The 22,394-nt window shown below is 39.1% G+C and overlaps 1 protein-coding gene across 5 annotated transcripts in view; it reads right to left on the bottom strand.

Annotated features, from left to right (window-relative positions):
* Positions 1–245: 245 nt before the first annotated feature.
* Positions 246–22,394, bottom strand: part of emsy (EMSY transcriptional repressor, BRCA2 interacting) — a 94,344-nt gene continuing 72,195 nt past the window's right edge. For 4 of the 5 annotated variants that reach the window (XM_072576821.1, XM_072576823.1, XM_072576824.1 and 1 more), the window contains 4 exons: positions 16,032–16,198; positions 11,482–11,919; positions 8,487–8,960; positions 246–927 (listed from right to left, as the gene is read on the bottom strand). In XM_072576821.1, coding sequence (XP_072432922.1) covers positions 718–927; positions 8,487–8,960; positions 11,482–11,919; positions 16,032–16,198 — 1,289 coding nt within the window. In that variant the 3' untranslated portion in view covers positions 246–717. The remainder of the gene's footprint in view (positions 928–8,486; positions 8,961–11,481; positions 11,920–16,031; positions 16,199–22,394) is intronic. The other variant, XM_072576825.1, reaches the window with a different exon arrangement.

The raw sequence follows: 22,394 nt of genomic DNA, 5'->3' as shown, positions 1-22,394 counted from the left end.
TTCTGTTGAAGTAGGAATTTTAACTATTTCATGCAAAGTAGTTACCCATAGACTTCAACACTTTCATGCTGGATAATCAATAACCTCATAGGATTTTTGTAACAAATTATAAAATTAATACTGCTGGACAATTGAGAAAATAACCTTGAACGTTAACATCCTCCTGACAAAATTAGATCATGCAAAACTCGGTCAATAGGTAGATCTAGAAGTCTGAGATTTTCAGATAACTCACTTCAATGGGGTGAACTGCAGAAATGTTTTTCTTTATTAATAATGGTACATATTTCCAAACATGCCGCCTTTCCCCAAGGAAAATCGCACCTCAAATTCAGAGCTGCAGCTGTGACAACAGTGCGTAATTTCTCAAAGCAGCTGGAAGGCTCACAATAATGTGCCCAGATTCCTAGTGTTCCTTCTGGGAATGCTGAGCAGAAGATTCTTTGTGACTTGGCCAATTTTCACATATACGTAAAGGTGGAAATATTGGGACCTTCTCTAAATCATAGAGAAGCTTTTTTTTACAAAAAAAAAGAACTTCCTACACAAGATTCACTTTTAAAAGTCTAAATGTATACAGAACACTTTACATTTTCTTCCTTTAAAAAAGTCTCTATGTACAATATTTTTAAAAAACACATGTTCAGACTTGTGGAGAAATCTCTCCAGGTTCTGAAGAACGCCTTGGGATACATTTTACTTTTATCCTTTATTCTTTCAATGTGACTGTCCTGTGGTGCTTCCTGTTGAATTAGGCTCTGTACCCTCTTCGTTGCTACTGTCCACATCATGTTCCATGGCTGAATACTGTACAGACTCCTCATCTGCGATTCGCTGGCTGGTAAAGTTTGTGATGTCCAAGAGACCACTGGGTTCGACCACTACATTTGAGCTGGACTGACTGGGTATGGAATACTGAGGTATAGACTAGGAAAGAAAGAAAGTAGTCATAGAATCACAGATATTGCAACCTGGAAGGTGGCCAATTCACCCATTCTGGTTACGTAGGTGCTGTCATTCCAAATTGAATTATGCAAGTTAACCTATTGAACTTTCACAAATAATATTACACAAAACAGCCAAATGCTCTAATGAGCCTGTGCAGAAAATAGAAAAAATATTTTAAGAACTTGCTTCTTCATTCTTCTCAAGTTAACCATAAATCTGTAAGGAAATAATTTGCATTTATACCATGGTCACGTTATTACAGACTTTTTACATTAACTCTGAAAATGATGTAGTTCTATCAGAAACTAGCACCTAAAATCTAAGGGAAACTGAAAATATGAGGGACATATCAGCTATCATGTTTGTGAAAGCTACAATGCAAGTTATAATAGCTGACAAGCAATGGCTAACATTTGAAAGAATTAATACATAGTCTAAAACAAAACCCATTCTTCTAAAGTACAAAAACCCTGCCAAGAAAATGTTCCAACCCTGGCAAATTTAAAAAAAAATTGGGAATTGAGTTTGATCAAAGAAAGGGATATCTAATGTGATCAAACAATGCCAGGCTTGATGATTGGGAGCCATTCAGAATTCTGCAAAAGAATAAAAATGGGAAAACAGGATATGAAAGTACATCAGCAACAGACATAAAAAGAGACTTTAAAAGATACATAAAAAGGAAGTGATTAGAAAAACAAAAAATGGGTTCATTACAGGCAGAGTCAGATGAATTTATAATAGGGACTAAGCAAATAGCAGAGAACCTCTTGGAGTTGGTGGCATTGAGGTATAGTCAGTGGATTAATGATCCAGAAGTTCAGGCCAATGCTCGAGAAACTGGATTTCAAATTCTATTATGGCAGATGCAGAATCTAAATTCAAATGATTGACTTTAGAATTTAAAGTTAGTCCGAGTGACGATGACTGTGAAACTATAGCCAACTGTTGTTAAAAACTATCTGGTTCACTAATTAGGGAAACAAATCTGCAATCCTTACCTAATCGGGCCTACGTGACTCAAGGTCCACAGTAACATTGCTGACTTTTGAGTGCAATCTAAAAATGCATTAGTAAGTTACTTGGTTCAATGACAGATAGACTTGCTAGTGATGCCCAAATCTCATGAAGTAATAAAGTAAATAAATAAATACTCACATCATGGATGAGAATTCAAAAAACCTCCCAGAAATAATGGAGAATCTGGGATTAATGGAAACAAGGGACTTCAAGATACTACCATTTTAAACACAAAGTACCAGAGAAATTCAAGCAGATTTAGAGACAAAAGATGCATTAGTTGTCACCTTTCAAAATTCTACAGATTCTGGAATGGTTCCTGCCGATTGGATGATGGATATCCTGTACATAAAAAGCAGGACAAAGTCAACCTGGCCAATTACTATCCCATCAGTCTACTCTCAATCATCAGTAAAGTGATGGGAGGTGTCATCAATAGTACCATCAAGCAGCACCTGCTCAACAATAACCTGCTCAGTGGGACCCAGTTTTAGTTCTGCCAGGGCCATTCGCCTTCTGACCTCATCACAGCCTTGGTTCAAACATGGACAAAAGAATTGAATTGCAGAGGCAAAGTGAGAGTGACAACCCTTGACATAAAGGTGGCATTTGACCAAGTGTGGCATCAAGAATGCCCTAGCAAAACTGGAATCAGTGGACATCAGGGGCAAACTGTCTGGTGGTTAGTCATACCTGACACATAGGAAGAGGTCAGTTATCTCAGCTCCAGTACATCTCTGCAGGAGTTCCTCAGGACAGTATCCTAGGCCCAACCATCTTCAGCTGCTGCATCAATGACTTTCCCTCCATTATAAGGCTATAAGTGGGGATGTTAGTCAATGATTGCACAAACGTTCAGCACTATTCACGATTCCTCAGACATTGAAGCAGTCCATGTCCAAATGCAACAAGATCTGGACAATATCCAGGCTTGGGCTGACAAGTAACATTCACGCCACACAAATGCCAGGCTATGACCATCACCAGTAAGAGACAATCTAACCACCAACCCTTGGCAATCAATGGTGTTATTATCAACAATCTGGGAGCTATCATTGATCAGAAACTCAACTGGACTCACGTCATAAGTGCAGTGGCTACAACAGCAGGTCAGAGGCAAGGAACACCACAGTGAGTAACTCACCTCCTGACTCCTCAAAGCCTGTCCACCATCTACAAAGTACAAGTCAGGAGTGTGATGGAATACTCCCCACTTACTTGGATAAGTGCAGGCCCAACAACACTCAAGAAGCTTGACACTATCCAGGACAAAGCAGCCTGCTTGACTGTGACCACATTCTCAAATATCCACTCCCTCCACCACCAATGCTCTGTGGCAGCAGTGTGTACTATCTACAAGATGCAAGACAGAAATTCACTAAAGATCCTCAGTCAGCATCTTCCAAACCCATGACCACTTCCATCTAGAAGGACACTGGCAGCAGATACATGGGAACATCACCACATTCAAGTTCCCCTCCAAATCACTCAACATCCTGACTTGGAAATATAACACTGTTCCTTCATGGTCACTGAGTCAAATCCTGGAATTCTCTCCCTAATGGCATTGTGGGTTAACCTTCAGCAGGTGGCTTGCAGCGGTACAAGGCGACAGCACATTACCACCTTCTCAAGAGCAACTAGGGACGGGCAATAAATGCTGGCCAGCCAATGATGCTCACATCCCACAAAAATGAATGATTTTTAAAAAAACTTTAGAAAAGGATGGAGAGAAAAGGGGTAACTGCAGGTCTGCTAGCCTAGCATCTTTTTGATCATTTGAGAAATACTAAAATCTAAAATAAAGAATGTGATTACAGGATACTTAGAAAATAACAGTAAGATTTGGAAGAGCCAATATGGAGCTATGAGAGGGAAATTATGTTTAATAAACCTGTTTGAGTTTCTTTAGGATGTAACCAACAGAAGTGAAAGGAATAAGATTACATTTTTGTATGGTTAGACTTTCAGCAAGCTTTTGATAAAGCTCCACACAAAAGGTTAGTAAAAAAGAAAACAAATTACAGCAAATGGGATTGAGAGGAATGTAATAGGTTGGATTCAGATTAATGAATAGAAAACAAAGATAAGAATAAGTAAGCAATTATCTGGTTGGCAGATTGTGACTAGGGGGTATTAACAGTGAGAAGCTGGTAAAGGGCTTGTGTGCCCTTGTACATAAATCACTTTAAGTAAATATGCAAGTCCAATAAGCAGTTAAGACAGCAAATATTATACTGTGTTTATGACTAGACAATTTGAGTATCAGAGTAAAGCTGTCTTATGTCAATTAAGAGTCTTGGTGAGACCACATATAGTATTGGTCGCTTTACCCAAGGAAAGAAACACTGGTCATTGAGGAAGTTCAATGAAGGTTCACCAAACTAACTCCTGGAATAAACAGATTGCCCGGCAGGAAAGATTTAACTGGGCCATTATCCTCTCTTTTTCAGAAGACCAAGAGATGTCTGAATGGGATCTCAAAATATTCACAATTCTTAGAGATTTGACAGCGTAGATGCAAGAAGGATATTCTTCCTAGTTTGAAGGTAAAGAACCAGGTTACATAGCATTTTATTTCAGACTAAGATGAAGGATAAGTTTCTTCACCCAGAGTTGCGAATATTTGCAATTCCTTGCTCCAAAAGGGCTGTGGGGGCAAATTCACTGGGTATGATCAAGACAGAGACTGATAGATTAGATCTCTTACAGTGTGGAAACAGGTCCTTCGGCCCAACAAGTCCACACAGACCCTCCGAAGAGTAACCCACCCAGACCCATTTCCCTCTGACAAATGTACCTAACACTATGGGCAATTTAGCACGCCAATTCACCTAACCTGCACATCTTTGGACTATGGGAGGAAACTGTAGTACCCGGAGCAAACCCACGCAGACACGGGGAGAATATGCAAACTCCGCACAGATAGTCGCCCGAGGTTGGAAATGAACCTGGTGCTGTGAGGCAGCAGTGCTAACCACTGAGCCACAGTGCTGCCCCAGATTTCTAAATATCAAAATTATTAAAGGGATAGAGGTTAGTTCAGGAACATGAAGCTGAAGTAGATTAGCGATTATGTTATTGAATTGTGGAACAGACTGATGAGATCACTCCTGCTTGTATTTCTTATGTAACATCTTTCATGACCTCAAGGCAAACCAATGCATTTTACAGTTGCTTTAAGGTTAGTTGCAACTGAAAAGTAGGGAAATGAGCAGTCAATCTGGACAATACAGCTGCGTTACAGGAAATTTAATCAAATACATAATGAGATAATCTCCTTTATTGATTAAGGAATGAGTATTAGTCAGAAAGTGCTTCTCTGTTCTCCTTCAGATAGTTGTTGTGGGATGTTTATGCATCCACCTGAGAGGGCAGATAAGGCTCTGGTTCAATGTTTTAACTGAAAGATACAATGAAACACTCCCTCAACGTCACAGCAACTAGAAACTGTGTGCCAAAGCATCTGGAGTCGGGTTTAAATCTCCACAGTCTTCTGATTCAAGGGACAAGTATGCTACTACTGAGTCAGTGCTGATGCATGCTTACTTGTAAATTATTGATCAAGCAGTGAATAGCTTTCATCACCTACTCTTCCAGATTTCATGACTTTCAAAACTATTAATGCTCATTGCTCTAAAAAAGGTTCCAAATGTTCAAACGGCTTCTTGTAGCTATATCGTTTAGTTTTTGGAATCATTCTGTTGAATTTTTGAAGTACACAATGCTCAGGTATTAACTGGAATAAAATCTATGATACCGTATATTAAATAAAACCGCAGCCGTCTATAATTAATATAATGTATATAATAATCATCATTCCTCACAATTAAACCATCTGCTCTGATCTTTGGAAAGCTACAACTAACATCTGCGATAGCCTCTAATTACTAAGCAAAATGATTAAAAAAAACAAACTATATCAAAATGCATTGCAGTACTTGAAATAAAGCCATTCAATGAAGAACAAGGATTATAATGCTAGAAATCAAAAGTTTAGAAAATAGAATAATATAAAGGAACGTATAGAAAGAACTGGTGGCATAAGACTACACCTGGGTTTCACACTGCATTAAAAAAGGAGAGGGAAGCATCCTCCAATTTCAGATTCTTAGAAAATACCAATCAAAGCAGCTGCTGATGAAAAATCATTGATCTGAAATGTTAACTGTTTCTCTCACTTCAGATGCTGTTTGACCTCGTGCATTTTCAATATTTTCTATTTTCGGTCAGTCTGATTTATTTATACAATAAGTCTTTATTTCAATACCATACTCCAAGATGGCGCCGACACCATGCGACTTGTTGTGAGCACCCTAGAGCATATCTCACTTTAATATTTCTTATAATCATTCTACATTTTTGTCTTAAAATTTGAATCTGTAAACATTAACTTCAAATAAGGTGAACTTGTCAATGTTCATCTTGCCTAGCACATGCCTTGTGTGCCTCTGTCCAAGTTTCTTTCCACCCTATGATCTGTATGTTCCTTGTTTACTATGATCTGCCTGTGCTGTTCGTAAACAAAGTTTTTCACTGCATTTAGGTCCACGTGACAATAAATGAATCAATCAATGCTACAAACTGCACTTTTGGGTGATTAGTTCAACAAACATCTTGTAGGGCGGACGAGTTCTATCTTCTCTCATCAATTAGTTTGGTTTCACAGATTATTTCATTTCTAAATTAACATTACAAGTACGTTCCAATGATGGTTTCTACTTCCGCATCACACTTTGTAGTTAAAGTAATATCTGACAATTTAGTAACACCTGACATTGTAGGAAAAACATAGTGTCTTCCAGTCAATTTTTGAAAATAGTTTTCCTAGCAAAGACAATTAACTATTGTAAAAGTTATTTGAATTAATTAACCAAAACACCAACGCTTCACCTTCCAACAGTACAACGGAATGTTCACCTTGATTAGCATGTAATGAACTCACATAGATGATAAAACAAGAAATAACATTAGTTAGAATATTCCCTCTAGTATAAATACTTCATTATTCCTAGACTTAAATCATATATCACTGAATATCAGTAGTCTATTCACAAGATTCCTCAGTTCTGAAGCCAAAGTTAACAAGATTGATTGGTGCAGTTGTCACTGTTTCCCCTGGAGAAAAGAAGGCTGAGAGAAGATTTGACAGTCACTCAAAATCATGAAGAGTAGGACAGAGTAGACACGGAGAAACAAAATCACACATTGCAGGAAAAACTCAGCAGGTCTGGCAGCATTTCGGGTCCTGTTAATTCTAAAGAAGTGTCACTGGACCTGAAACATTAACTCTGCTTTCTCTCCACAGATACTGCCAGACCTGCACTGTTTTTCCAGCAATCTGTGATTTTGTTTCTGATTTCCAACATCCAGAGTCCTTTGGTTTTTTTGTTTGATAAAAACGGAGAATCTGCTCCCACACGTGAAAAGATTGAGGAAAAGAAGCATAGATTATGATAATCATTGGCAAAAGAAGCAAAGTGACATTTTCATGCAGCAAGCAATTAAAGTCTGGAATGTAATGCCCGAGTGTTTTCCTCATTTTAGACCTAACTAAAAAGGGAGAATGTTTAAGGTTACAGGGAGTAGATCGGATCATGGCGCTAAATAAATTGCTCACATGAAGAGATGGTGCAAACACGATTGGCAAATTGGCCTCTTCTGCACTGCGACGATTCTGTGATTCAACCAATCAATGCATCAGAACCAAGCTTAATCTTGTCCCCAGTTGCCACTCTTTCACGTGCATATCCTGTGGGAGTTGCTGTTTAACCATCAAGAAGGGGCAAGCAGATTTCCTTTTCCATGATATGGGCAGTTAACTTCTCATCAAACAAGGCTCACTAAGTGGTTTTATTAATCTTGGTTGGAGGAAAAGTTTGAGGTGCAAGGCGCTATTGCAATGCTTTCCCTATCCATTAAAAAAATATATTTTGAGGCTTTTTGTTATCCTGCTTTATTCTGGCCATCTGATGTCCATTTTAAAAGTAGGAGCATCGTTCACAAACGTTTAATTTTAATTGGCAGAAATTTATTTTTTTGTCCAGACTTGGGAAAATAGATAGATGTAGGTGCATAATGGATTGTGTTAACAGTTAAGTGTAAAATTTAAGATGAGACAACAAGGATTAGCAAACATACTGGCAGCACCCCCCACACCCCCATGCGTCTGAGGACAGTCAGATGAATAAACTCATCTGTGACACCAGTGAGGCCAGACATCAAAATGCTTACAACCTTTTTTAAAAAATCATGATTATTTTGTCAGACGCAAATTACAGAAAAGCAAAATTGTTTACCACTGTAACCTAAAGCTCAATATTCAACTGGGGAAAAAGTACAAGCATTTACAACTGCATCTGGATTGAAATTTCTCTCTGGCACTGTTTTAGCAAAACTATGGTTTAATTTGTCTTGGATTTTTTTTTGGTGCAGTTGACACATTCCAGGACAAAGTGCCTGTGTGTTGCACGTATTGCCAGGCTGCATTAAGATTTTAAATAGATATGCCTGCTTACCTGAATAAGAATATCTGCAGATATTTCACTGGACTTCTCTTGTGTTAAATTCTGAATTTGAAGAAAGTGGCTTTGAACAGCCTTTCCAGATCCCTCGGCTTCCCTAGGTGGAAGCATCTTCTCTGGGGGCTGTTTGGTTTGTTGTTCTTTTAGCACAGGGGCCACAGCAGGTTTCTGGAACTGATTTGAAGGGTCTGACTGTGGTGAGCTTACTTTCTGTGCTGTGGGCTTCCTCTCTTTGCTAGCGTCTACACTGGAGGCTTCCTCATTCATTCCGATCTGGGCCTCCATGATGGAAATCTTTAAAAAGTCTGTTTCCATTGACTTTTTGGAAGATTGTACCGTATAATAGTTTGCCGCCATCACTGAACTCTTTGAGCTGCCACTGGCCATTTTCGTGATGGTAGTGGCTTGGTAATTTCCAAAGGTTATTTTGGTGACTGTTGTTCCTTGCGCTTTGATGGGCGGCTGTGCCTGCAAATGTTAACAGAAGCCCTACAGTAACCATTAAACGACAACGGGAGAACAGAGTAGAACATTTCGGGATGGATTTAAACGTTATTCTGAATCTGATGAGAGTTTACAACTAAAAAAGAAATTTCATCTTTTCTCTGGAGGTTGCTGAATTCCAGAATCTTCTGGTTTTATTTCAGTTTCCAGCATTTGAAATTTAGCGATTGCTCTGCATCTCTAAATCAGAGAATATTTGGAATGTCACAGTAGGCTGATGTAGGGATTGTGCCCTCCATCCCAAAAACCTCAGTCTTCCACCCATGGATCATTTCTAAATCCACTGTCCAGCATCAAACTGAGTCATACGGAACAGGAAATTTCTAGCTTTGTTTCCTTTATATACTGACCTAATGGATCTTTGAATAGATTAGCAGTAGACAGCCTGAGGTTGGCCCCAGTACTGTGGGTACTACAGAGAGTTTTAGAAATGCCCTTCATTCCTTACTGCTATACCAATAACTGCTCCTAAAAACATCACGTGCACAGGTAGTCAGTGAATACAGGATTAAGCTTGACTGTGGTGCTATCCACATTCAAGCAGCTTTTCAACATTCTATCTAAGCTGACACATGAAGACTGGTCACTTTGCAAGACGCAACAGGGTAGTTAGAATCCATGAAACTGTAGTTCAGCATAGAGTGCGGGAAAAGAAAGCTACAGAAGAAGTGAGAGAAAAAAACATTACAGTGCTTCTCAAGTAAAACTGTAAAATTATAATACTTTCAACCCCCTGGGCTGGCTAAAATAGAAACATTACTTTATACTTAACCTTCTGGAAGTATTAAAAATAATTCATAAATTTGACCTATTCAGTCAACCATGGTGGCTAAAATACAGGTTGATTCCATGACGCAAAAATTCTAGGAAAACATAAAATTGCTTCACACTGACAAGATCAAAGTCTGCCTGCCTATTCACTGCAAAATTAGTTGTTTTAATTCTCTTGGTGAGCGTCACTCACTGCACCAAGCTTCTCCTGTGTTGACACTGTGCTGACCATCCCAATTGCCAAAGCCACAGAATGGTTGGCCCAAGAAAAGGGAAATATTCACACTGGTATAACGTGAGACATCTTTCTGAAACATCTGTCAAGGCAGAAGTTTAAAGCAGACTAGAATCCATAAACTGCAACAACTTGCAGGTGAAGGGGCAAAATCAAGGGGCAGCTGAATTAATCTATGTTAGTTCTTTTCTGTTCCATATGAGCCTTCCCACACCACTTTCCAACTAATCTGACCAGCTTATCCTTCTATTCCTTTCCTTCCTATCCAGCTTCTCCTTAAATATAGCAATGACATTCACCTACTGAGGAACTCTAGATGCAAACACTCCATTCAATCTATATTTTGCATATGACACCGGAGCTCTTAATTTATTTAAAGATGATGGTATTAGTTTTGTCTCTAAGTTATTGCACATTGAAGGATAATACAATTCCAAGTGAGCAGGCTCACTTCATCTACTGTTGACATCACAACTTACCCAAGCAGGTTCTGCAATTCTAATGCTGCAACTGAAATTAATAAGCATTCTATTGAGTTTTAAACTAGAATGAGAGATGGAATGCTAAGCTAATTAATGCAACATGGAAAGACCAGATGCATTCATCAGCCACAGATTTTCTGAGAGGAAACAGAGTGACAAAATTTAAAATTAAAACTAAGAGAGCAAATGGCAAATCCAGGAAAAATCTTCTTCAAAACAAATGGTTGCAAATACAATTTCACAGAAGACAGTCACTAGGAAGGAGAGGTACTATGGAACATGGAGATAAAATCAAGGAGTATAGAATAAAAAGGTAAGTTTCATCTCTGGCCAACTAAGTGTTAGAGTAAACTCACTGTCATACAAATAGTTTTGAGAAGGGATCAACATATTGATGTTACGGGATTAGTAGACAGTACAGAGGGCAAGTTACTTGTGATGACTTCTGGCAATCAATACTCTAACCGCCTCAACTCATTCTAATTTCTGCTAAAACTTTCTTACCGACAAATTCTTTACAGAAAAACACGTCATCAAGTTACTTGAAGAACTAATGAAGCATTTTAAGTGTACAAACTGAAGAACTATAATTTGTAACTGAACTTATACAAGTCCAATTCTGTTGCTAGCAAGTTAGTAATTTCAGTAGGTTTGCTACACTTGGCCTCAGACTCCTGATTTGAAGTGGGAATTGGGAGATCAGTAAAGTTTCCAGCCACTGATCATTAGCCATAAGAGGAAGGAAGGGGCATAAACAGTTGGGTGAGAAAAGAGACAAATATGTATTACAAGCATTTATGGCAATCAAATTCAGATCACTTCAAGAATTCCAGTGAACACATCACTATTCTTTAATTTGAATGTTAATGATCAATTGACTGCAGCACATTGACTATTACTCTTGCTAACCTACCTTTAGTACATGGTAATCAGAAAAAAACTTGTTGAAACTGCTGACAGGTATTATATGTTCCCAGCTATTATGCAATATTGTTACCTGGCCAGGAAGTGGTTGTTCTGATGAGGCAGGCTGCTGTTTTATAATTAGCTGGGTCTTATCTGGGTGATGCTGCAGATGTGTTGGCGGTGCTAACTGCGGCGTCTGTTGTGCTTGGTGCAGTAGTTTTGGAAGTTGAGGCTGTTGTGCTTTTACTGCGATCACCTGCAGCATGGTTGGTTGTGTCTGGGTTGTTGCTGCAGCAACTTGCTGCAGTGTTGGAGATTTAGTCTGTGTCACCTCGTGAGATTGTTGTAATTGTTTTTGTTGATGCTGGGATGAGGATGAGGATGATGGTATCGAGGTGCTGGATCTGTAGAAGAGGCCTGTTTGTGGATCCAATGTGTCCCCTTCCTCTACTTCACTTTCTTCAGCTTCAGAATCATCTTGCTTGGCTACTACACCCTGACCAGTGGCTGCTTGTACCTTTATCGGGATCTAGATGCAGATTTTAGGAATCAAGCAGAAAATTAATGTAAGACATACTTAAACGTAACAATTTTCTGAGGCAAACCAGATTGCATTGTAAAGAAGGTACCATGCATAAAACGTTTGGAGTGATAATAAAAATTCCAACCATATTGAAATCTCTGAACTCAGTATAGGTTCAAGCCCCACTCCAGGAAGTAAGTACATGATCTAGACGAACCCATAGCATTGGAGTACTGAGGACAGCTACAAGTTGAAGCTTCAAGCAAGACATTTAAATAAAGCCATGACTGCTCCAAAGGGTTGGGTTGATCCTAGAGATCCTATAACAGTATTTGAAGCATAGCGTCACAGAGATCTACAGCACAGAGAAGACTCTTCGGCCCATTGTGTCTGTGTCGGTCAAAAACAGCCACCTAACTATTCTAATCCTATTTTTCAGCACTTGGCCCACAGCTTCACATATCTTGGAATCACAAGTCACATCTAAATACTTGTTCAATATTATGAAGGTTTTTACCTCTACCACCTTTACAGGCAGTGGGGTCCAGATTCACACCAATCTATAGGTGACAAAGGTTTTCCCCACATCTCCTCTAAACTTCCTGCCCCTTACCTTAAAACTATGCAAAAGGTAAAAACAATGACTGCAGATGCTGGAAACCAGATTCTGGATTAGTGGTGCTGGAAGAGCACAGCAGTTCAGGCAGCATCCGAGGTGCTCCTCTAATCCATAAAACTATGCCACTGGTCACTGATCCCTCCATCAAGAGGAAAAGTCTCTGCTTATATACCCTATCTATGCCCCTCAATTTTATACATCCCCCCTTTAATCTCCTCTGTTTGAAGGAAAACAATCCCAGTCTGGCTGATCTGTCTTCATAACTGATAATCTCCAGCCCAAGCAACATCTTGGTAAATTGTCTTTGCACCCTCTCCAGTGCTGTCACATCCCTCTTATAATGTGGATTCCAGGACTGCAAATGATATTCCAGCTGTGGCCTAACCAACATTTTATACTGTTTTAGCATAACCTTCAAGCTTGACTAATTTTTTGAAAGTACATCTTCTTCACTCAACACATTATGGTCATTTGTCAGATCCTTTGCAAAATGAACTTGGCATTTCACACACGACAAGTTACAACATTTCAAAGAGTTCTATTTGCATGTGAAGCACTGGTATTTCTGGGATATAAAAAAGCACCAAGTCATCTTCTAAAAATAGTCATGATTAGTTTCAGACTTTTAAGTGAGACAGACATCAATTTTAATCCTTACGAAATATGAATTACTTAAATCAACTGTCTCAAATGTTTAGTTTAAATTTAATCTTTATATTACTGCCAAGTACATGGCTAATAAGCATTAATGAAATGGCAGTTTTAAATTGTCTTGTACTAGATACAGCACCAACGATGCCACTCAGCCTGTCATGCTGCACCAAATCTCAAATTAAGAATTCTTTTAGTGCTCTTTGTCTGCCTTCTCCCTATTAACACTACATATTCTTCCTTTCCAGATGATCATCTAAATTATCTACTAATGCTTCGGCAGACTTCACGACTTCCAGACTTAATTTCTCACTGAACAAAACTGTTTTTATTTTATATCACTTTTATTTAAACTTGCACCCTCAAGTTTGTGATTCTGAAACTGGGAGCAGTTTCTCCCTATTGATTCTGTTAGGCCTCTTAATTTTGAGCACCTCAAGCAAATCTTTGTTCAGCCATTTCCCTCTCCCCAAGTTAAAAAAATGTCCTAATTTCTCCAATCTAATTTTGTAACTAAAGTTCCTCTTACATGGGCCCATTCTTGTGAACCCTTTCTGCATAACATGACAGGTTCCCTTCGCAGAAGGACATCAGTGAACCAATAGACCTCCAGCAATATTCAAGGTTCTTTGACCTGGCACAGTCCATATACTGAATTTTATAACTTGCCATGGTAGAAGTGGTGACCAATCAGGGTGATCTGAGCACATTGTGAGCGGGTGGAATGGGGTAAAGGAGAGGGGTATTGCCTGTGATTTTCACTAACAAAATTTCAGATCACAGGTTCTGTCCCACTGGAGATGCAAAGTTCAATGAATATGATCTTCACACAATGTGCTACTTGCAGTATCACCCAACATATGGAGCAAGTTTACAGCAATAAAACTAAAGGAAGGGAAAACTGGGGGAAGGAAATAAAGCAAAATAAGCATTTTTGATGTGACAGCGTTGAATGGAGTACCCACAAAGATAATTACTTGAGATTTTCAAAGTGGTTTCTTAATAATTTCAAAATAGCAGCTCTTTTAAAACAGGCTAACTAGTTACTGTTTGGTTGCTGTTTATTGAATTATACTGTGTGTACAATGGCTGCCTCAAAGTTTTATTGATGTTTGAGAGAAGATTCACACCATACAAATCAAGCAAATCATTAGCTCAAATCAGTTACGCTGTGAGCAAATGTGGACACTGACTACCTTTTCATGTACATTCACAGTCCTGCATTGCAAACAACGTCTCTCAAAATGTAGACCAATGCCTGTGCACTCTAACCTGTGCAAACAAGCATATATAAATGGCAAGTAGAGTCAAGCAACCTCTCAATGTGCATTCAATTCCTTATACGGTTTCATTCAACACCCTCTGTAAATTAACCAAGACGAGGGAAAAATCCTGTGATCAATTTCAGGAAAAACCCTGGGAAATTCTGTCTGAATTCTGTATAGCCTTGATTAAGCAAGTTCCATAAGTCTGGAAAATCAAATCAATAAACTAATTTAACAGATTAAATTCTCTGCAAGAAAATTGAACTATATTTTCCAAATCATTTGTAATGGCATTGGAAGTCTGGGTGAGTGCTTTGAATCAATTGGCTCAACTGTCCCTTTACTAAAGTGGATAACCACTTTAATGTGGTTATGGATTTTCTAATCAATCTTCTCCTATCCTACTGGTCAAGCACATAGATATACTAGTAATCTTCTGACGCTTTGCCCAAGCAATCAATTTTCCTGCCTTAGGTTGAACAGTGTGATCAGGTCTTTGACGAGGGGAGGCACACCCAATCTTGTTCTCACCTGACAACCATATGTTGGTCAGCAATTAAAAGTGGAAATCCTAGCTTAGTTACCCCTCTCTAATAGGAAATATTTTAGCAATTAACTGCCTTGCATCTTGAAAGCCAACAACACCCATGTACCAATTGCAGTAGAGGATAAAATAACTGCACAGAGGATGGTACCCTATCACCAAGTCACCCTTTATTTACAGGTGCACAGTTCAGAGCCAGTCCCTAGAATAAAGGCACTCCCTGACGTTCCTGGTTTATTTCCCCTTTTTCTTTTTTTTTTAAACACTACTGCCTAACTGCAGCAGAGCTTATAATTTTCCCCAGTACCCATGTTGTGTGTGCGCAGGTGTGAGACACAATGAAAGAAACCAATGTACAAATCCTTATTCAATTTTCACCACCAAGAAGAAAGGATATACCCGAGTGGCCAGTGACAAGTAATGCTTTTCTCAGAGGGCAATGCTGTGTGAGTAAATAGTGAGGGGGAGGGCAAGGGATTAAATCAAAATAGAGTTGGAAGGGGAAATAATACACTCCACTCCCTGTGGTGCCCAACTCTCCCTGAACAGCTCAAAGTGGATATTCTTAGTTATATGAGTCAACCAGGGATCCTCAACCAAGGATCTCATTCAATGAGATCCATTTGACCTTTGTTCCAATCACTAGAGCTACAAACAGATCATTGGAGCAGATTGTGCAACCCAAGTGTTTAACTCTTCAGGTGGACTGTCCACATTTGTATCTGGCAGCCATTTTCCTTCAACTCCTTGAAGCCTAGGGCAGGTGCAAAAAGCGGAGAGTCAACAATTCAGCAGTTCAGGCATCAGTTAATTCTTCTTGCTCCAGGAGTGGTGTCAGTAGTACTGGTAGAGGGGGCAGAAGCAGAATAGCAAACACCAGTGCCATTATAGTACTTCATTATTTACAAACATCTATTCTCCACCTAAAAAAGTAATCGCTATTATAGCTAACAAGTTCCCTATATAATAACATAACTTTCTAGGCAATCCCATTGGCAGTACTATTTGTAAAAAGGATTGTGCATAGTCAAGTGATTACCTGCTGAAGAACGTGTGTGACTGCAATTGCTGAGGAAACTGGAACCGATTTCATCGCTGCAGGAGGCTGTGCTGACTGCTGCTGTGGACCACTTGGTAATAATGATGTCAGTGCTACTTCAGCAGAACAGACACTTGAACCAGAAACTGCTGGTTTGATACTTTTCCCTACATTAAAAAGGATCATTAATAGAAAGATACACAAGAGTTGAACAATAAAATTATATAGTACAAGTAGAGCTGTCAGAAAGTGAAAGTCCTAGTACTAAAATAAGATTAGCACTTTCAGTTCACAGCATCTTTCCTTCTCTTTTTGAACCGAGGAGACAACCCCCTTAGCAACAGGACATCGCTGACAGGTCAAATTTGAAAATGGATCAGGGGTCAGAAGAGCTTTCAGTTTGCTTCTACTTTATTATTTAATTAAAAATAAATCATTAGCTTCCATTTACTTGTAAATTGAGTTGCCAAAAATGATAGAAGTTCCAAAACCTAATTGACCAATATACAATTGCCATTCCTAGCATGATTTCCAACATTAGTACCAATGATATGTCTTCAAAACAGGTTTCAGAGTATATTATTTGGTTTCTACATTTCTTCAGTCAGCTTTTCAGACAAAAATATCTTGCAGGTTTCCAACTCAAAACTCTATACCTCAGAATTTGCACTTTTAGTGACTCATAATTCAAGTGATAATTTGTGGGAATTTAGTATAGAAATGGTCATTAACTACAGCATAAGGTGACACTGGGCATTTGAAATCACTATCTGGTTTTGAAGTGAACAAAACAGGCAGGACTCAGATTATATCAGAATCTGTGTTGCTCTGGCTGTTATAGAGTTAGAAAGGACAAAGAAATGCACAGGAAGAGAAAGGGACTGTGATTTGGAAAAGACAGAGTCATAGGGGCATACAAGATGGAAATAGCCCCTTTGGTCATCCATGCCAATAGATTTCTTAAACCAAATTAATCCCATTTCCCTGCATTTGTCCCATTTCCCTGTAGATCTTTTCTATCCATATGTCTGTCCAAATGTCTTGTAAATGTTGTAATTGTACTCGCTCTACCATTTCCTCTGGTTGCTTGTTCCATATAAGCACCACCTTCTGTGAAAATGATGCCCTCAGAACTCTTTTAAATCTTTCCCCTCTCACCTTAAACCTGTGACCTCTAGTTTTGGACTCTCCAACTCTTAGAAAAAGACCTTGGCTATTCACTTTATTTGTGTCCCTCATGATTTTATGAACTTCTTTAAGGTCACCCCTTAGTCTCTTATATTCCAGGGAAAAAAGTCTCAGCCTATCCAGCCTTGCCTAAAACTCAAACCTTTCAATCTCAGTAACACCCTTGTAAAACTATTTTGCACCCTTTCCATTTTAATAACATCCCTGCTATAACAGGGTGGCCAGAATTGTATGCAATGTCTTGTAAAGACATGACACGAAGTCCCAACTCCTGTACTCAATGTTCTGACTGATGAAGGCAAGCCTGCCAAATGCTTTCTTCACCATCTTGTCTACCTGTGATGCTACATTCAGGAACTATGTACATGCACCCACAGATGTCTCTGTTCAATAACACTGCCTAGGGACTTACCATCAACTGTGTAAGTCCTGCCCTGGTGTGTCTTACCCAAATCTAATACCTCAGCATTTATTTGAACTAAATTCCATCTGCCATTCCTTAGACCACAGGCGCTCCTGTTGTACTCTTCGATAACTTTCTTCACTGTCCACTTTGCCACCAATTTTGGCGTCATCTGCAAACTCACTAACCACTCCTCCTATATTCTCAAATAAATTGTTTATATAAATGATGAGCAACAGTGGATCCAGCACAGATCCTTGCAGCACATTGCTGGTCATAGGTCTGCAGTCCAAATAACAACACTGTCTCTTACTGTCAAGCCAATTTTGTATTCAATTTGCTAGTTCTTCCTGAATCCCACGTGATCTAACCTTATTAACCAATCTACCATATGGCATCTTGTCGAAGACCTTTTTAAAGTCCACGTGGGCAACACCTACCGCACCGCATTGCCCTCAATCTTCTTGGCCACATCTTCAACAAAAAACTTAACTAGATTTGACAGACCATTTCCCAGGCACAATGCCATGCTGACAATCCCTAATCAGACTAGCTCTTTCCAAATGCATATAGATCCTGTCTCTCAGCATCCCCTCCAATAATTAACCAGCACTGATGTTAGGCTCACTGCTCTGTAGTTCCCTAGCTTTTCCTTGCAGCCCTTCTTAAATAATGGCACATTAGTCACCCTCAAGTCTTCCATCCTCTTCCCACCCCCAGAGTCCCCATTTCACCAGCCTCTTGCCCCTCCCTCCAAGAGACTCCCTATTCATCCAGCCTCTCTCCTCTCCCAAACTAACCATTGCAACCTCTCTCCTCCCTCCCCACAGTTCCTGCCTCTCCCCACCCCCCAAACTCCCCTTTCTTCATGAAAACAAACCTTCCAGCTCAGTGAACAAACCTATATCCAGAATCTCCAGCCTATTTTCTGCTCCTCCAAACTCCCCACTCCTCAAGCCTCTGTCCTCCCCCAGACCCTCCATGTTATTTCCTGGTATTACCAGAGCCCACCATATTGTTTAAAGGTATTGAAGAAAGGAGTTCCTGGGGGACTCCATGCTTTCAGTACTATCACCACCCAAGTGACAGTAGTTAGAGTGTCTATAGCTGCAAGCAAATGCAACTCAAAAAGGTCTTAAAATGTTTGAATAAAACGCAAAAAAGATTTTAAAAAAGCAAGAAAAGCTGAGTTGGAAGACTATAGGGTTGTATACTCTGCTTCAGTTGTGCAGCAAGCCATGCAAAAGTTTATAACTACAAAGGACATATCTTTGATGTACTGACTATTTAAAGTATAATTTAATATTTGGTCTACAACATCCTTCAACTGCTAATGTTTGAATTATGTTGATTTTACTTGGTTTGTTACAACAGAAGTTTCAAGATGTTGAATCTTGTCAAGCAGTTTTCTTTCCATTGATACATGGTAACATTGGTTTAGCAGACCATTTTGAGCAGGCAAAAGGCAAATTGCCAAAATCAGTGAGCGAGTGAATAAATTGTTGGCCTTAGTTCCTGATCACTCAAATAGTGGAAATAAATCCTTCAAGTGTTTAAAGTCCAGATCAAACATACATTATCAGTTTGTTTAGGTGAGGTGGTTAGGCAGTGCCAAATTCAACAAAAATTACAAACATCCGATGATGACAAACGAAAATTCAAGGCACACAATTTAAGATCACTTGCAGACTGTGTCAATTTTCCTTTTTATATACATGCAAAGACCAGAAGATGTCGGTGCAGAATCAGTCCATATCTAGTTTGTTCTGCTATTCATGAGTGATCTGATAATAATTCCTCAAATCCACTTTCTTGCATTTTCCCCATACTTCTCAATCCCTTTATTAATTTCTAACAGCCTTGAAATGACTGATTCACATAATGAAAACACAATCAACAATCCTCTGCGGTAAAAACTGCCAGATTCACAACACCCTCCTCATCTGCATGCAAACTTGCAACCCCTTATTCTGAGATGATGTCCACTGATTCTAGACTTTACCCACAAAAGGAAACAACTTTGCCACACCTACCCTGTCAAGTCCCCTAAGAATCTTGAATGTTTTATTGATATCACACCTCACTTTTTGATATTCCAAAGAATATAGACCAAATCGACCCAACCTCTCCTCATAAGTCAGTTCTGCCATACTGGTATCAGCCTAGTGAACCTTCACTGCACTGCCTCCAGTGTCAGTGTATATTTCCTGAGATATGTAGCAGAAGACTATTCACTGTAGTCCAGCTGTGTTCTGACTATTGCTTTGTCTAGTTTGAGCAAAATCTCACTACTTTTATACTCCACTCCCTTTGAAATAAAGGCCAAAGATTCCAGTCAATAAGATTATGCAAAGCAATTATATAATGACCCAGCCTCATTAAGTTGTCTACACTTGCTGTGGAAGTATTTTCCAGTGGCTCCTCCAAATACACACAGACACATGAGAGCTGGATTTTTGTACATCAGCAATTTAAGAGCCATGTCTAGAACTACCAAAATGCTGCCACCTGGTGGATTTAGAAACACTGACTGCAAAAATCACATTCTGAATTTACAGACAAGTTACTGAGATGCATGAACATTAGAGTTTGATTGTTCTTCCTGTAATTATCTGTTTCCCACTGTCATTCAGGTTCATTGAATCAATGTCTACCATTCACCACCTACCTATATTTACCAGTGGTATTGCAGCGTCCACCTCTCTGTTTCTGAGTTTACCATTTACCTTTACCCTGTTTGTTTCCCAGCATTCTTCTTGGACATTCATATATCTTCCTCATTAATGTACTCAGTCTGTTCCACATCTTTTAAAAAAATAATGCCCCATTCACTTTACTACCCACTGTGTAGAAATATATATTTTAATTTAATTTGATGGGATTTTCAAAAAAGAACATATTGTATATCTTGTCTGATTTCACTCACCAAAGACTGTTTCCCCAAAGGAATTTATCCAATAAGGACCAAATGCAGCAAGTAATAAAAGAGAGAAGTAAAGAATGTTTGGAAGTACAAGGCTGAAGGCATCAGAATTAGTTTGCTTTCTTTTTCTAGAAATTAGAAACAACCTGCTTCTAGCTAGGTGGTGAGTGCACTTTCCAACCTTATCTTGATGTAGAACATTTCTTACATCTACAGTTGCTGCTAACAACTATTGCAGAAACTAGCAGGGGGCAGGGAAGAAACCTAAAGAACTGCAGATGCTGGAAATCAGAAACAAAAACAGAAATTACTGGAAAAGCTCAACAGGTCTGGTAGTATCTGTTGAGAGAAATCAGAATTAACATTTCAGGTCCAGTGACCTTCCTTAGAACTATTGGGGGTGGGGGTGTTTGTGTTTAGAAGGAGTGGCATAGTGATAACCTCACTGGATTAGTAATCCAGAATTCCAGTCTAATAGTCACCACAACTGATGGTGAAATTTGAATTCAATGAAAATCTGGATTTAAAAGCTAGCATAATGTCCATGTAAACATTGTCAATTTCCATAAACTGGAAACAGAATTTGAACTCGATTTAACATATAAATACGAGGACTACAATATCAGGTCAGATGCTAGGAATCCTACAGCAAGTAACTCACTTCTCAACTCCCCAGAGACTGTCTACCATCTGCAAGGCAAAAGTGAGGAATGTATTGGAATACTTCCCACTTGCCTAGGTGAGTGGAGCATCAATAGTACTCGAGAAGCTGGACACCATCCAGGACAAAGCAGCCCACTTGATTGGTACCACACTGTAAATATCCACCCCCTCCACCATGCTCAGTTGTAGCAAGAAGTCTATCATCTCCAAGATCCAATGCAGAAATTCAGCAAAACCCCTTACTGACCCACAACCATTACCATAAAGGAGGACAAGAGCAGCAGATATGTGGGAATACCACCATCCTGACTTTGAAATATATCATCTTTCCTTCATTGTCGCTGAGTCAAAGTTCTGGAACTTCCTCCCTAATGACATTGTGGATCTACCTAAACCAAATGGATTTCAGCTGTTTAAGGCAGCAGCTCACAATCAACTTGTCTAGGGTTTGAGTAGGGATAAGCAATAAATGACTAGACCAGTCAGCAATGCCCATATAGTACCAATGAATTTTTTTAAAAATCAATCCAGTTCACTAATGTATTTAGGGAAAGAAATCTGCTGTCCTTACCTGGTCTAGTCTACATGTGATTCCAGATTCACAGCAATATGATTCACTCTTAAATGCCTATCAAAATGGTCCTCACAAGCCACTCAGTTTGAAGACTATTAGAAATGGACAATAAACTGGCCATATAAAAACGTATTTATCATTAAAAACATCCAATGCCCTTTTTAATAAACCCATCACCTTGGATATCCGACATTACGCCAATTCATAAAGGGTTGAAGCATCAATCCAGCTTACTACTTGCAAGGAATGTTCCTTTGGCAGAAATATCAAAATCTTTGAGAATTTAGTGTCGCAATGCTTCATGAGAGAGAAGAGAGAGAGTCTCAAGCTGGTAGTGCCATGGATCACGGTGTCACAATGAAAGTGCATATACTTGTCAATAAATATAAATAAGCTGAGTTTGGAAATTTTTTTTTCCCATTTGTTCTCACCCCACAGTGTTTTTCTCCTGAAGGCAATGGTATGCCTTGTATTATTACAAGGTCAGCATTCGCTTCTGTTACTGATGACTTTAAACAGCTAGTATTTGCAGGTTCTGGTGATTAAAGCCTTCACAGATGAAGGCTACTTTTTTCAGCAAATGCTTTTTTATTGTAAGAAAATATCATCTGA

This window comes from Chiloscyllium punctatum, chromosome 9, assembly GCF_047496795.1.
Source record: "Chiloscyllium punctatum isolate Juve2018m chromosome 9, sChiPun1.3, whole genome shotgun sequence".
In the NCBI taxonomy this organism is placed as follows: Eukaryota; Metazoa; Chordata; class Chondrichthyes; order Orectolobiformes; family Hemiscylliidae; genus Chiloscyllium; species Chiloscyllium punctatum.
This window is presented reverse-complemented; position numbering and strand designations above follow the sequence as displayed.